Source organism: Crocodylus siamensis, chromosome 9 (assembly GCF_052110815.1).
Source record: "Crocodylus siamensis isolate JL-2025a chromosome 9, ASM5211081v1, whole genome shotgun sequence".
In the NCBI taxonomy this organism is placed as follows: Eukaryota; Metazoa; Chordata; order Crocodylia; family Crocodylidae; genus Crocodylus; species Crocodylus siamensis.
In genome coordinates this window covers 7,506,023-7,521,149 of record NC_143403.1, presented here as the reverse complement: position 1 = coordinate 7,521,149, position 15,127 = coordinate 7,506,023, and the positions used below count along the sequence as shown (strand labels likewise).

General features: G+C 46.4%; 1 protein-coding gene across 4 annotated transcripts in view; it reads left to right on the top strand.

The window, feature by feature from the left end:
• Positions 1-15,127, top strand: part of CMIP (c-Maf inducing protein) — a 172,225-nt gene that overhangs the window by 83,578 nt on the left and 73,520 nt on the right. For all 4 annotated transcript variants that reach the window (XM_090062515.1, XM_090062516.1, XM_090062517.1 and 1 more), the window contains exon 2: positions 4,921-5,046. In XM_090062515.1, the coding sequence (XP_089918641.1) occupies positions 4,921-5,046 (126 nt within the window). The remainder of the gene's footprint in view (positions 1-4,920; positions 5,047-15,127) is intronic.

Sequence of the window (15,127 nt, the reverse complement as noted above, 5' to 3'; positions counted from 1 at the left end):
CTAAAGCTAAATTTTTGTAGCATAAGGAGGGAAAGTACATATCTCCCTAGAGTTCAAGCTTTGTGCAAGAAATAGAGAACATATCTTCCTAAAAATTGCACTTATAATTTTGGGTCTGCTTTGGACCTCACTAGGGGGTGCCACGGTGGTACCTGGTCTGGGTGCTCCATGCTCTGCACATTGCAGAATGGGTGTCATGTAGATGTGTGGGGCTTGCACTCTTGGGTGTGCGTACTGATGTGTGCTTAGCACTGCACAAAGGCAGCGAGGTGCCGTCTGTGTCAGGGTGGACCATGCATCCTGTGTAGTGTGGTCCTTTGACAGCATAGCCATACCCCTGAATGCTTTGTGGTTGGGACTCTTTACAACTGAGCGTGATGTATTGCTGCTCAAAGATCCTGAGGATACTAGACCAGATTTGCTCCAGCCCAGGATCTGTCCTGCTGCTTTTAGATGCTTTCCAGTACCTGAGACTCCGTTCTCTTTTTTCCTGTGTTCATGACTTGCATTTTCCTGAGAGCAACCTGCTTGTCAGAATAAACCCTCTGTGGGGATTTGTGTGAGCTAGGTCTACTGGAAAATGCAGTCCTTTCAACACTTGCTGTGGTTGTTCACCAGCCACGGTGATTCACAGTGATGGACGTTTACATACCTGAACGTCATTTTAGTCTGTTTTTCAAATAGATCAAGTGACTCGGGCTGTGGTTTTGGGTTTGGGCTATTTCCTAACAGAGGGCTGATTTGTCCTTCTTCTCCATCCACTTTTGTATGGAAGGGTTAAGCCCAGCAAAGTTCTTGGTCTCTCCTGTGTAGGGCTTGGCTTTCCAAAGTAGCCAGTACTGTGGCCTGTGTACTGACCGGCCAGGATAGGGAGACATGTATGCTTTGCCTGCAAGCGGTAGTGCTGTGGGAAGGACTAGTGAGCCCTGGGATCTGCTTTGTCCGAGTCAAGTGTACTCTGCTCTCCATTTTCCTGCTGCTACAGTGCCCTTTGCACTGCCCCTGGTGTGGCAACATGTAGTTTCAGATCTTTGACAACTTGTAAAAGCCCTTTACATCGTGATGCATCACTCAGCTGACTCAGTTGCAAACAGTTCCAGTTTGCAAAACAGAGCTGGAAATGTCTACTTTCAGGACTGTACTGTCTGCAGTGTGTCCCAAGCTTAAAAATTGTTAGAGCTAAAAGATATTCCTCCAAGGTAGCTTTAGAGTAGACCATTAAAAAGAGAGAATTTTAAAATCTAATTTATATTTCATCATTATGTAGATTATTTCTTCACAAGTTTGTGCCTATAAAAGGCAGCATAGCCCATTCTCTTCAATATGATATTTCAGACAGAATTTTAGTTTAGTTTAGCACTGTGGAGACACATGGGTGTTTTTGTGGTCCAGGTGTACAAGTGATTTTTCATAGAGGCAACCACACCCTTGTTTCGAAGGAAAATGCCCTGTGAATGCCAAAAGCCCTCTGAATGACTAATGGTTTTGTTGTGATCCTCTGATAGAGAGGTAAGGTTGAACATTATCCTACCCTTTCAAAAGAAAAAGCATTTAATAATCAAAACCGGCTTATAGATGTTTAGTGTGTGGGTTGAGATTTACTTATTTACAGGTCACAGCATTGTGCCAGCACTGGGCTAGCTATTCTTAAACAACGCGGGTAAAAGTTATAGGGAAGCTTGGTCCCAGGGCCCAAATACCCCAGGTTCATGTTTGGGGTAAATGAGGGTTCAGGGCATTTGGCACCTTGTAGATGGGGTGTGGAGAGAACAGTGTGCATTGCTTCTGCCTCTTGGCTTCTGCTGGTCCTTGCTTTCTTCTTGTTCCATCCCTTTAAAGTGTGTTTTTGCTAACGTTGTCTCCTGGCTCTTTTTCTTATTTTCCCCAAGTGTTGTAATGTTGATCACCAAAGAATCTTGGTCCTTTGGCTTCCTGTGAGAACAAGATAATTACTCTCCGGTAGGCCCCACATGACGTACAGGATCAACACAAGCCACTGGGACTCCATTTGCTAGAGGGGAACGGTATTGTGGCTAAATGAATAAGCAGAAGTTTATCATACTTCCTGCATGACAAGGTTTTGTTAAGGAGACACTGAAAACCATTTTCATCACCAGGGCTGGTGTAAAAATAAGACTACTGCAATAAAGCATTCAAAAATGTTGTTTTTAAGCTTGAACTCCTACCATTCCCCCACCCCCATCCCCCTTTTTTATAAAGGCAGCTTATATGTTCATGTTAAGCGTGTGTTACAAGGGCATCTACTGGATTTTGGCAGAGATTTTTATATGGGTCTTCTGCATCCTTTTAACAGGGGAAAGTGAGTTTATGATTTCCCCACACACCACCCACTTGTCTTCTGGAAGGAAGCCTCACCGCTAAAAAGTAGGTGCATTCCAAGAGGAATTTGCTTATTTCACACTCGCCCACAAGAATCCTCTGTTGTGATTGTTAAAGATGCTCCTGTTTGCTCCTGCCGTAGATGTGGCTTTGACAGGTTTGTTGTGTTTTTTGGGTTTTTTTCTGGTCTGTTGCAAGACTGTCAGTGCTAACTTAAATCAGTCAGGTGTTGGGGGAAATATTTGGGAAGCATAAGTTAGATGTAAAGTAATTATATAAAAATCATTCTGTAAGAGTAATTAACATCCAAATCTGTGCTGCTGCTAGCCCCCAAAATACACAGCTTAGCTTGGAAGCATGGTCCTGATCTGCCCTGGAAGATGCATTGCTCTCCTGTTTTCAGCAGGCAGCCTAGTGCTGTCTCAAAGGCTGATTTTATTCTACCCTGAAGTCAGTCATGGCTCTCCCCCTCTGGCAGTGGGCAGCCTTAGGCAGCTCTAGAAAGCAATCCTCTTCCATGTCAGAAGAGGCACATACCTCTTCCCAGTTCCCTTGGTGGAATTGAGAATTCTGCTGCCTGATGCATTTTCCTCATGTTGGGATCTAGGTTGAATTAGTTCAGTCCAGAGGGCAGATGTCTAACTGACAGACAGCAGCATTGTCTGCTACTGGCTTCACCACCAGCTAGATGCTCTGGTGACTTTCTCATTGTACAAAAACGGGGACTTGCACAGGGTATGTACTTTTCCCATGCAGAATGCACAATGCAGCAGACCTTAGTGGAGTTAGCCATCTAGATGGCTGTCTGGGAAGGTTCTGAGTATGCACGGCAGGCCAGGTCCAGTCTGCAAGAGATCTTTGCAGGCCAAAATGGAGACATGTAAGGAATCTGGGTGTCTTAGCAGCTAGCTCTGTGGCCATGATGGTGAGGAGAATAGGATCACACCAGGTGTCTTAAAAGCTGTGTACATGCCACAGAGATGACTTTTTAAGGCGTAATGATGTGCTTATTCAGTGGTCAATCTAAAGGTTTGCCTATGGGGAGAATCTGATCAACAGAGCTGAAGTGGAAGAGACGCTACTCCCTTTAACACTACCACTGATTCTTTTTCTTTTTTTCTCCCCCCCCCGCCCCCTTGTTGACACACTTTAAATGAAAACTTTCTGGGGTTTCTGCTGAACATGAGAAGGAACTCGGATAAAGGGCATGTGTGGAAATGTGTGTGTTTTGAGTGTATGTGACCGCGTACATATCTCTCCTTGTGTGTTTATACTTTGCAGCTATGTGTGCATCCAATACAGCATGTGCGCCATATATAATATGACAGATGTGAAATTTAGCCTAGTTCTCTGGATGTCTGCTAGAGGTGTGTGTGTATATACACAGGGCCTGCTGCCATAGCAGGAATATTGGTAGAGGTTAAAAAACAAGCTTCATCCTTTGAGTTTCTTTGCTGCAGTTGATGCGTATTGTAGGGACTTGCAAGGAACTATCTTTTTTTCTATTTTATCGTGACTTTTCATTTGCCATCAGACTGGCATCCTCTAGAAGAAACTAAGCAGAGCCAAGTAGGTTGGTTGCTCTACCTTGGATTATCTGTCTTGAAGCAAAGGCTTATGAGGTGTGTAAGACACGTTTGGAGGCTGAAGAGCCCCTGGCAGATGGAGCATATTAGATCTTGATAATGCAGTTGATCAGCCTTGTACGCAGGGAGCAGAACCAAAACATGCGGGATAAAACTCTCTCAATTATATTTCACTGCAGTTCTGTCTGATTCAGATGCATTTCTCCCACATACACGCAGACAGGCTATATGCATATTGACTCAGATTCAGCTCAGACCTGAGTGCATAAATGAGATTTTAAAAATATCCAAGCCATCGTGTTTCAGTCAACAAGCTTGATGAACAACCTCTGTCATTTCTTGCTTTCATTTTCTCAATTACAGTATGGGGGATACAGGCATAAGTGGGGAAGGAGGAGGTGATAGACCAGGGGCGGGCAATTATTTTGGGCAGAGGACCGCTTACTGCGTTTTGGCGAGCCATCGAGGGCTGCATGACAGACAGACCAGGGCAGATAAATATTAATTTTCTAAATTTTTGAGGGGCCCTGCGGCCAGATAGAATGGCCTGGCAGGGCGCATCCAGCCCCCAGGCCGCATTTTGTCCACCCCTGTGATAGACTGTTAACACCTATGCAGAATGACGTATACAGAAGCTTTTTTTCACAAGCTACCTGTGTTTCTGCTTGCACTAGCTGCTTCACTCTGGGGCTTTCATTTATTAACCTTCTTCCAGATTTCATGGTATAGTCAAATTAGGCCAATATGAAGCCACCCGTGACTTCATCAGGATTTGGATGGAGGTTCCAGAGGTGAATGACTAGTGTTCTGTACTTCTTTGCTACCCCTCATCCCTTCCAGCTGACATTGTAGATGGATAATACTATGTAGACATGTTCAGCATCAAATGCACCTGAATATTTTATGGTATAACTCTTCCTTTGATTCCTAGTTGTGCAACTATTGATGAGTAAGTAAATGTTTTTCTTTTCTCTCCTTGTTTTTCTTCTGGCAGCCAACTGGCTACATGGAAAACTCCATTTCCTATAGTGCTATTGAAGACGTGCAGCTGCTTTCCTGGGAGAATGCCCCTAAGTACTGTTTACAGCTCACAGTCCCTGGGGGTACTGTCTTACTGCAGGTACAGTAAACATCTCTCTTACTATTAATCGCTTTAAATCTCTGTTTGCTACATGTGAGATCTTGGTCTTCATTAGCCAGGCCATCAAGACCGAGAATTCACTGTGGTCAAGTTGGCTGCTTGCCAACAAATTTGCATGAAGTGCCACATTGGGAAACTGTCTCGGGTTGTGAGGTTTGGCATGGGTGCTGCAATATCTTTTCCCTTTGAGTGGCAGCTCATAATCAGAGTTTCCTGGGCCACAGTGATTGAACCCTGCTGCAGATTTTACAAGCCCAGGTGGAGCTGTCTAGGTGGGTACCTGGGAGTAGGGAGCAAAACAGCAGATTGGACAGGGATCAGAGTGGCACTTGAGGAAAATGTGGGACTGATTTGTTGCATGTCTGCCAAGACTTGACTCCCACCTTTTTGTTGATGGCCTGTGCTTTGCACATCCGACTTCACTCTGTAGTTCCTGCCTCGACATATAACTTATATTTTAACTAAGACGCATCTTTTATTAATGCACGCAAGCTTAGTGAACAGACTTCAGATGAGGTTGATACTAAACAACAGAGCATCCTTAGAGGTTCAGCTAATCGGGTGGCTCAGTGCTTTGAACAATCAGATACCACTGGAGAAGGACTGTTCCTTTGGCACCTGTGTGTGTGTGGGGGGAGGGACAGGATGGTAGATATGCGTAGGTCTTTAACATTGTTCACACTTATTAAACAAAACGAGGATTGTGGTTAGATTTTAGTGGCACACCCTGTGTACTTGTAGCTGTCTCAGTTTGAACAAGTTCATTGGTGCCACCCACTCTGCGCATACCACAGGCCAAAAAACCCAGTCTTTTGAGTACAGGCATTAAATAGTGCTTGTGTTTGATAAGACCTCAAAGACGAAATTCTCCAGTGCTTGAACAGTTTGAGCACTAGATTTAGAAATCCAGAAACATGGAGTAGTTTTAGCACTCCACCCTTCTGTAACTTCAGGCAGCATGCATAATGTCCTGGCCTTTATCAGTGGGGAACACCTGAAATTCCTACTGATTTTCAGCTGTGCTATGTCTCTCTTGCACCTCCTGAAAAACCAACCATTCATCTTTCTGTGAGTGAAATTGGGAATAATGAGGTCCATTTTATTTTATGTAAAATACTTTAAAATGTTAAATGCTGCTATTAAGTAGAATTTTTGCAAGACTAGTGACCCCACACTTTCCATTCCCACCATGTGAATCCATAACATGCCAGAGTCATGTTTCCAGAACAGTTCAGTGGGGATGCATTGCTCCATGCATGTATATTTTATTCAGTCCTCCAAGGCCTATTTCCAAACAGAAAGGTTCATCCTTCCCTTTGATTTAATGTTATTCCAGATTTCCTTGTGTTGTTGAAGTCTTATACATTTAGCTGATAGGAAAACACTGCAGCATTCCTAAGTTTTGAAACAGAAAAAGAAATGTAACTGAAAAACCAGTTGCAAATGCATTAAAAATCTTTCATCTGCGATTTTTGCTTCAAAACGACTGAGCCCATTTTCCCCAGATTTGCTCTGCAGATCTCAGTGATGCTTGAGATCAAATTAAGTTTCAGTCATATCAGTCCTGCTGACTTCCAGATGTACATGGGTTCTTTTCGGTGAGCCATCTGGGCAAGAATGCATGTGCATCTGGAGTTCAAAAATAGTTGAGGGAGCGATTTTTACAGAACGTGTAAATGAAAAGAAAAGATCATTTTTAAATGTAGACCGATTCTGAAACAAGATTCCCCAGAAGAAGTTGATTTGATAAGGACGGGAGTGACTGCAAAAGGAGTGTTATAACAGAAGTGGTGTTTGACCTTGTCTGTCCCAGCTGCTCCATAGGGAAGTCGGTAGGTCTGCTGAGCTGCATGTCACCCTGCCACTGCAGGACTGGCATGGGCTGGAACTTAGCACCAGTGCTAAGAGAATAGTAGTGATGTTGGTGCTGAAGAGCAGTTCGTCAGAGCTGGGCCAGATGGTGGGTAGTTCGACATCCCATTAATTTCTAGTTGACACCATGAAACATTGCAGCACCAGCATGGGAGACTGGTCAGCAGTCTTCATAAGAGGCATGAGACCAATCTCTTCTGTTTTCCTTGGGGGTGGGAATAAACAGTCGTAGTTGTGGTTTATGAGCAAGGGGCCAAATGATGTCAGTTGGCAGCCAGAGGCTAGATGCTGAACTGAACTGTATTCTCTACATAATGGAGTTCTGCTGGAATGTGGAACAGCAAAGTTGACTCTGAGACAGTTCTGGACAAACCAAGATGAGTCATGCTAGGTCATGCTAATATTACTCCAGCACTCTTCTGCTGTTATTTCCGACAGGCTGACAGGTCCTTTCATTGGCAGAGCTGTTTACTGCTGGCTGTGAGTGTATGGTATGTCTCGTTCAGATCCTGACTTCAGCCCTTCAGTGTATTCCAGTGCTTGAGGTTTTGGATGGTGCTGGAATGTCATAAAAATATCTTGAGGTTTTGATGATTTTCAGCACAGTAAATATACTTGCCACCCTCACACAGTGAGAATCATACATGGGAATGCATGGAGCTAGAGCCTTTGCTGGAATGAATTGGCACAGCTCTCTTTCTCATTGGGATATGACCCCGAGTCTTTGGGTTTTTTGCTTATAGTTGATGTCTGTGAATGCTGGTAGAGTTACATTTGCAGAGCAAAACCTAAAATGGTTGCTCAGACAAGGACCCTAGAGGTAGGAGGTTCCCTGTCTTCCTGGCCATGTGAATATCTGTGTTTGCTGAACCTGCAGCAGTGTGGATTGAGGTCCAGGAGTGTCTGGAACCTTGAACCGAAGGCATCTGTTCCAGGGGATTTAAGGTTTGCTGAACTGCTGTTGTAGAGAGAGCACCTTGTGTAGTTTATGCCAGGCTGAGTGGCTGTGTTGGGCAGCCAAACGCAATCATGGAAGACGACACTGGAATTGGACAAATTTTAACCTAGCAGATATAAATCCTTTTTAGATGAGGTTTTTTCCTCCACTGAAATCATAAGAGGAATGTGCAAGTTAGATGTTAGCCCATTTGCTGTCCTCTTAAATTTTTCAGAGTGTTTCAGAGTATTTCAGATATTAAATACTTACAAAATGGAATTTCTTTTTTGTTTTATGCCTCTTCTAATGCTTCATCGTGCGGAGGTGAAGTTAAGGGAGGGAAGGGACAAAGTATAATTGTCACTTTGTTTTACAGGCATGTTTCTAATATTAGTTTTGCTTGGAAGAGGACCTTTAACGAGGTGATAATACAGCAGAGCCTGGATTCTTCCTCAGGTTAGGGTCCTCACCCCTGTGAAGATGAGCATTTGCTACCTAGGGGCATATATAGATAGCCACAGCAAACAGCTGCATGGGACTTCTTAGGTGCTCCAGCTGTTTGCTGTGGCTTCCCTTTCAAAGTACATTGTTTCTCAGTCAGCTGCGTGGGACCATCGATGAGCTCCAGCTGAGTGGCAAAGTGGTATCCTCTGAAGCAAAAGCCAAAAGGAGTAGCTGAGCAGCTCACCCTTAATACATTGAACACCTTCAAGAGTAAATTGGATGCTTATCTTGCTGGGATCCTATGACCCCAGCTGACTTCCTGCCCTTTGGGCAGGGGGCTGGACTCAATGATCTCCCGAGGTCCCTTCCAGCCCTAATGTCTATGAAATCTATGAATTCAGCAGCCTGCTGTAAATGAAGCAGGTTCTGAGCCACTTGGACAGGAATGATCTGGGTCCTGTGGTGTATAGGGTTTTTTTCAGTGCTTGTGTCTAGGTTTTAGTGTGGAGTCCCATTAACCAGTGAGAAGGGCAATACTTTCCTGATTTTTATTTATTTATTTATTTTTAAATGTTGAGCCATTTCACTATGCAGACAGAACTCATTTGTGTGCAGGGGACCGTGACGACTCAATGGCTTGTTGTGTATAGGCAAAGTTTGCATCGACAGTAGAAGAGGGAGTGCTATGGTGCCCCTAGGCAAGGGACACTGACAATCTGGGCTTGTTTATAATTTGTCAGCTGTAGTTCTTAGTTTCGCTACACCCCTAGGGGTGTAGGGAAGTGGCTGTTACCTCCATGTACAGCACCCTCAAGCATGTTGCTCTGCTCTAGCTGGCTGGCCTGCTAAACCAGAAGCAACATAGTGGCATCTGCATGGCACTTCAGGCAGGCTGCCTAGTGCTGCTTATAGGCAGTTCTTGGAAGCACATAATTCTCTGTTCCATTGACTTCATGTGGACCCAGTGGGTGGGTCTGCACATGCAGGCATATGCACTTCCAGCAGTTCAAATAGGAGCAGCACAAATTTGTGTCGGGGATTTGTGCCTCAGCACACATACCTGAACATGCACTTTGGTGTTGGGCAAGTTGTGCCATTTGGGGCAAACTGACCCTGCCCAGCTCTTCCCAGATCTGCAGCCAGGGGGAGCTGAAGGCTGGGGCCAGCATCTGTGCTGGCTCCAGCAGTATAAAAACCTGCCCTGGCGAGCAGCTCAGGGCTACTTGCTTTTAGGAGCTTCTGAGGCCTGGCCAGTTGACATATGGGGACACTACCCCTTGTGCCAGCTGGACTGCTGTAGCAGCCCTGACCTAGAGTGGACCCTGCACCCTCTACCCATTGCAGCAGTCTGGCAGCAGGGCCTGCTTCCTGGCTGTGACCTGCTGCCACCTGTGACAGCATCTCCTCCCTTGGACCTGCAGCCACATGTCTGCATGCCTGCCAGACCTGGACAGGGACTGTACAGCCGCCTGGGCTGTGGCATGGGCACTGCAGCAGAGCCGCTTGCACCTCTGGGCCAGCTGTTGCCTGGAAGACATGCTCAATGTGGTAGCCCGCTTTCAACTGTCAAAGCATGTCCTTCTGGCCTCAAATGGCCAGGAGGTCAGCCACCTTGTTTGCCCCCCAGCTGGGTGTGGGGGGGTGTGGAGTTTGAGGGGGGCTGCCACACACCCGCCCCAACCACCACTGGTGGCACACAGCCCTTGGTGTTGGCAGAAGCAGCCAGCCAGCCAAGCCATCAGTGCCGTGGCCTAATTGCGGGCACAGCCCTGTGGCGGTGCAGCACTGCCTGACCTGGGGTCTGTACATTGTGTAAGGACATGGCGTTGGACAGGAGCTGCAGGTGGTGGCAGGAGCTGTCCCTGTCCTGTCCAAAGGCGTGCGCTAGTGGGGTGGGCCGGGCCGGGCTGGGTCTGTTGGCCATGTACAGACCCTGGATCAGGCAGTGCTGTGCCGCCACGGAACTGTGCCCGCAGCCAGGCCACTGTCCCAACAGTTCAGCTGGCTGCTGCTGCCGGCACTGGAGGATGTGAGCTACAAGGGTTGAGTGTTGGGGGTGGGTGTGTGGCACCTACAACACCCTACATCAGCCTCCCACTGCCCAGACACCCCACAGCCTCCCCTCCCACCCCCATGTCCCTGCTTACCTGGGACAGCGCCTGGGTCCAGGTAACGCTACAGCCTTGCCCCGCTCCTATTTGCTCCTAATGCTAAGCATGCTGGGGCAGCAGGAGCACCATAGAGATGCTCTGGCCAGGTCCTCTTTGGAGGACTTGACTCCCGGTGCCTCAAAGACATGCTCCAGGAGCAGGCCTTGTGCTGCTTTTTTCTGCAGGGTTTTTTTTTTTTGAATATGGGATTTCTGGGTATCAGATTTAGAGTCCGCACTGCAAATATGCAGTGTGGGGAACACTAGTTTGTTCTTAGCATGCCTTCTGTGGCGTTTCAAACTGCTTTGAGATGCTGCAACAGGCACATGCTCACTTGTCTGGATGTGACCAGTGTGCCTACTAACCCTGTCAATTTAGATCATCTCCCTGGGGGCAAGGCTCCTCATTTATTTATTCAGGCACTGTAGCCATCTTTGAGCACAATTTATGTCTGACCCTAAGTGACTGGCAGTTTAGTTATGCAGGGAATTGAACTCCATGCTCCCAGATACCAGGCCAGTACCTTAGCCCCTTTGCCCAGTCTTCCTTCTCCATTTAGTTTAATGGACCCTATTTAGACAGAGATTTAACCAGTTAGATGATTTCATACAACACTGTGATTTTAATTTTATTACTACTTGTGCTAACATTTGTATTTATACCTCTGTAGATTGATATGGGAGCATTTGTACTTCATTTTCCCTGTTAACTTGAACATCCAAATATTTCCTCCATCGTGTTCTCATTATAGTTTTTCTTACTGACCTGTTAGAAATGATAACAAGTTTGAACCCAAAGCTCCCTGCTGGGTGCAAAGGGAGTCTGGCAGGAATTGTAGATTTTTATCTGGAGCAGCCTACTGCTTTGTTTCTTAAAAAACAAATTAATACAATTCTGAGAAATTAACATCTAAAAGTGGATGCTTTGCACGCACAGTATTTCCTCTGAAAAACTGATATCCTAATATAACCTCAGAGAAACTGATAAAGAAATTGAATGAGTCTAGTGTTTATATTGGACAAAGGCTGGATCAGACCAGACTCCTGTATAACTATGGGAAGTATGATGTAACTGCAAACGCAAGCTTTCCCATATATTTCAGGATGGGCTGATCCTTGGTAAAGTCTGGGGTTACTGGAGTATAAAAATAGATTTCCCATATAGAGCATTCTGTCGGTTGGTCACAATCTCAAAATGATATTTAAAATAAAACAATGGGGAAGGATCTGCAAACTATACTTAAATACTGAGACAACTCGGCAGGCATGCTATGGCATTTCTTTATAGTGGTTTTCTACTACTAAGAAGCACTGGATGCCTCAGACGTACTGGGCTGCAGGTGTGATTCTGACCTGGACTGAATTACAGTTCTGGGAAGTAGGAACCCTGAGCCAGACCCTGTGTAAAACCAGGTTTTACACAGCAACACACTGGGACGTAGTGGTCAAATGCTGGTATTGGGATGGGACTATACTGTAACAAAAATGGTGATGGAATCATCTTCCATTAATAAAATACCATTTTGTCAAAATCTAATGACTAAATTATATTCCCAGTATGAAGCAGGAAGGTCAAAATGTTTCAGAATGTTTGTTTCTATATATCTGTGTATGTATACAGGGTATAAATACTACATCTTGCAAACTGTATCCTGCGTGGCCAAGCAGGACATGCTTTGACAGTGCTGCCCAAGCAGAAATAGTTTCATAGTTTCTAGGGTCGGAAGGGACCTGAGTAGATCATCTAGTCCGACCCCCTGCCGTGGCAGGAAATAATACTGGGGTCAAACGACTCCAGCAAGGTGTTCATCCAACCTCCTCTTAAAAACCCCCAGGGCAGGAGCTAGCACCGCTTCTCTTGGAAGTTGGTTCCAGATCCCAGCCGCCCTGACTGTGAAGTAGTGCTTCCTGATGTCTAGTCTGAATCTCCCCTCTGCCAACTTGTGACCGTTATTCCTGGTCACTCCTGGCAGTGCATGGGGGAATAGTGACTCCCCCAGTGCCTGCTGATCCCCCCCGACTAATTTATAACAGGCCACTAGATCCCCCCTCAGCCTTCTCTTTTGGAGGCTGAACAGATTCAGGCCCCGTAGCCTGTCCTCATAGGCCTGCCCTGCTGCCCCCTGATCATGCGAGTGGCCTCCTCTGGACCCTCTCCGTGCTGTCCACATCTCTCTTGAAGTGCAGCGCCCAGAACTGGATGCAGTACTCCAACTGCGGCGTGACCAGTGCCGCATAGAGGGGGAGGATCACCTCTTTGGACCTGCTCGAGATGCATCTGTAGATGCATGACAAGGTGCGGTTGGCCTTCCTGACTGCATCCCCACACTGCCGGCCTATGTTCATCTTGGAGTCAATGATGACTCCAAGATCCTTTTCTGCCTCCATGCTGACAAGAGGGGAGTTCCCCAACCTGTAGGTATGTAGTTGTTCCTCCCCAGGTGCATCACCTTGCACTTGTCTGTGTTGAATCCCATCCTATTCACATCCGCCCACCCTTGTAACCTGTCTAGGTCTGATTGTAGCCTGATGCTTCCTTCTAGTGTGCCCACATCCCCCCACATCTTAGTGTCATCAGCAAATTTGAACAGGGTGCTTTTTACCCCCTCATCCAAATCACTGATGAAGATGTTGAACAGTGCGGGCTCGAGGACCGAGCCCTGCAGACCCCCACTGCCCACGTCCTTCCAGGTTGAGAAGGACCCATCCACCACCACCCTCTGGGTGCGGCCCTCCAGCCAGCTGGTGACCCATTTGACTGTGTGGGTGTCGACACCACAGTCCCCCAGTTTCTTAATGAGAACGGGGTGAGAGACAATGTCGAAAGCCCTCCGGAAGTCCAGGAAGACTATGTCCACTGCTACCCCTGCACCTAATGGTAATCTGATCGTAGAAGGCCACCAGGTTGGTCTGACAGGACCTGCCACTGATGAACCCGTGTTGGTTGCCCCTAAGCATGCAGTCCCCTGCTAGCCCCTCCTGGATGTGTGCCAGCATAATTTTCTCAAATAGCTTGCCTAGGATCGAGGTAAGACTAACTGGCCTATAGTTTCCTGGGTCCTCCTTCCTCCCCTTTCTGAAGATGGGAACCACGTTGGCCCTCTTCCAGTCCTCTGGCACCACACCAGAGCACCACAAGTGCCCATAAAGCCATGCCAGGGGTCCTGCAATGACCTCGGCCAATTCCTTTAGGACTCTAGGGTGGAAATCGTCCAGGCCGGCTGACTTAATTACGTCCAGCCCCTCCAGAAGCTCCGTAACTAGTTCCTCGCTAACCTTTGGCCCAGGTGTGCCTCCCCTGGGACCCGAGGGGGGCCCAGCAGGGAGGTGGCTGTTCTGGTCCCTACTTAGGAAGACAGAGGCAAAGAAATCGTTAAACATGTTAACCTTGTCGTCTGGTGTGATGACCAAATTTCCCAACGCGTCCTGCAAGGGCCCCACGTTACCTGGGACCTTCTTTTTGCCCCCTATGTATTTAAAAAAGGACTTCTTATTGTCCTTAATCTGAGAAGCTCGTCCTAATTCCATCTCTGCCTTGGCCTTCCTAACTGCCCCCCTACATCCCCGAGCGACTGCAGAATAGTCATCCCTGGTGATGACCCCTTCTTTCCATTGGGTATATTCCTCCTTTTTAGCAAGGAGACATTCCTGGATGCTTTTGGAGGCTTGTCTGCTCTCCTGCTCCCTTTGATCCTTTTTACTTTTGATCCACATTACTTTGATCCACATTACTTTTTAGTATGTAGTATAATATAACAACTGACTTTTGACATTGAAATAAGGTGATTTGACATTATCAAATGAAGCGTGTTGATCCCTGTAAATCATAATGTTTCATATGCTTCATTTCATTTTCTTTCACAACATGTTCGTTTTCCAGGACATTTCAGAATTTCAACGCGTTGCTCCATTTTAGTAGAGACACACTTTTTAGAATTTTCCACGGAGGTTTCCTCAGAATGGACATTGTGACTTTGAGTCCACTGTAGACGCAAGATATGACATACTGAGATGTCTCTGCTATCTGCTCAAATGAAGACAGAGCTTGGCTTTGATCCCTCATGCCTTTTTGTCACTGCTATTCCTATTGGTCAGTGGTTCTCAACTTTTTTAGCTTCAAGGCACCCCTCCATAATTTTTCTGAATTTAGCAGCACCTTCAATGCTACCACCATTGCGGGCGTGGGAAATGACCCTATATATTGCTGTTCCTAGCAGGCAATGGAGACAGTGGGCCTTCCTGTCTGCACTGGATTTATCTGTTAAACCAGGGGCTAATGGATGTTGTTACATTGTAATGAGCCAGAGAAGGATGAGTGACATCTCACTGCATTACCTGTGCTTTCCTTTAACTCTCTCCTATTAGAATATGAATGTATCCCAGCCCATTTAAGGTAATGGGATCTGAAAAGGGATCTGACTGCTCTAACACACTGAGTCCATCTGGATTTTGGAGAAGGGGATGAAGCCCAGAGGTCAAAGAGCTTAACCTGGAGTGTAGTCAAGCTGCCAAGTCTCTGCTAGAATTGCTTTTGCCGATCACTGTTTCTGGTATGTGGATAGTTGTTGGAACACAGGCTTAGTTTGGAAGGACTGAGTTTGTTCCAGCTGTCGGGAATTTTTGTTGCCCCTCGTGGGGTGTCACAAAGAGTGAGTTTT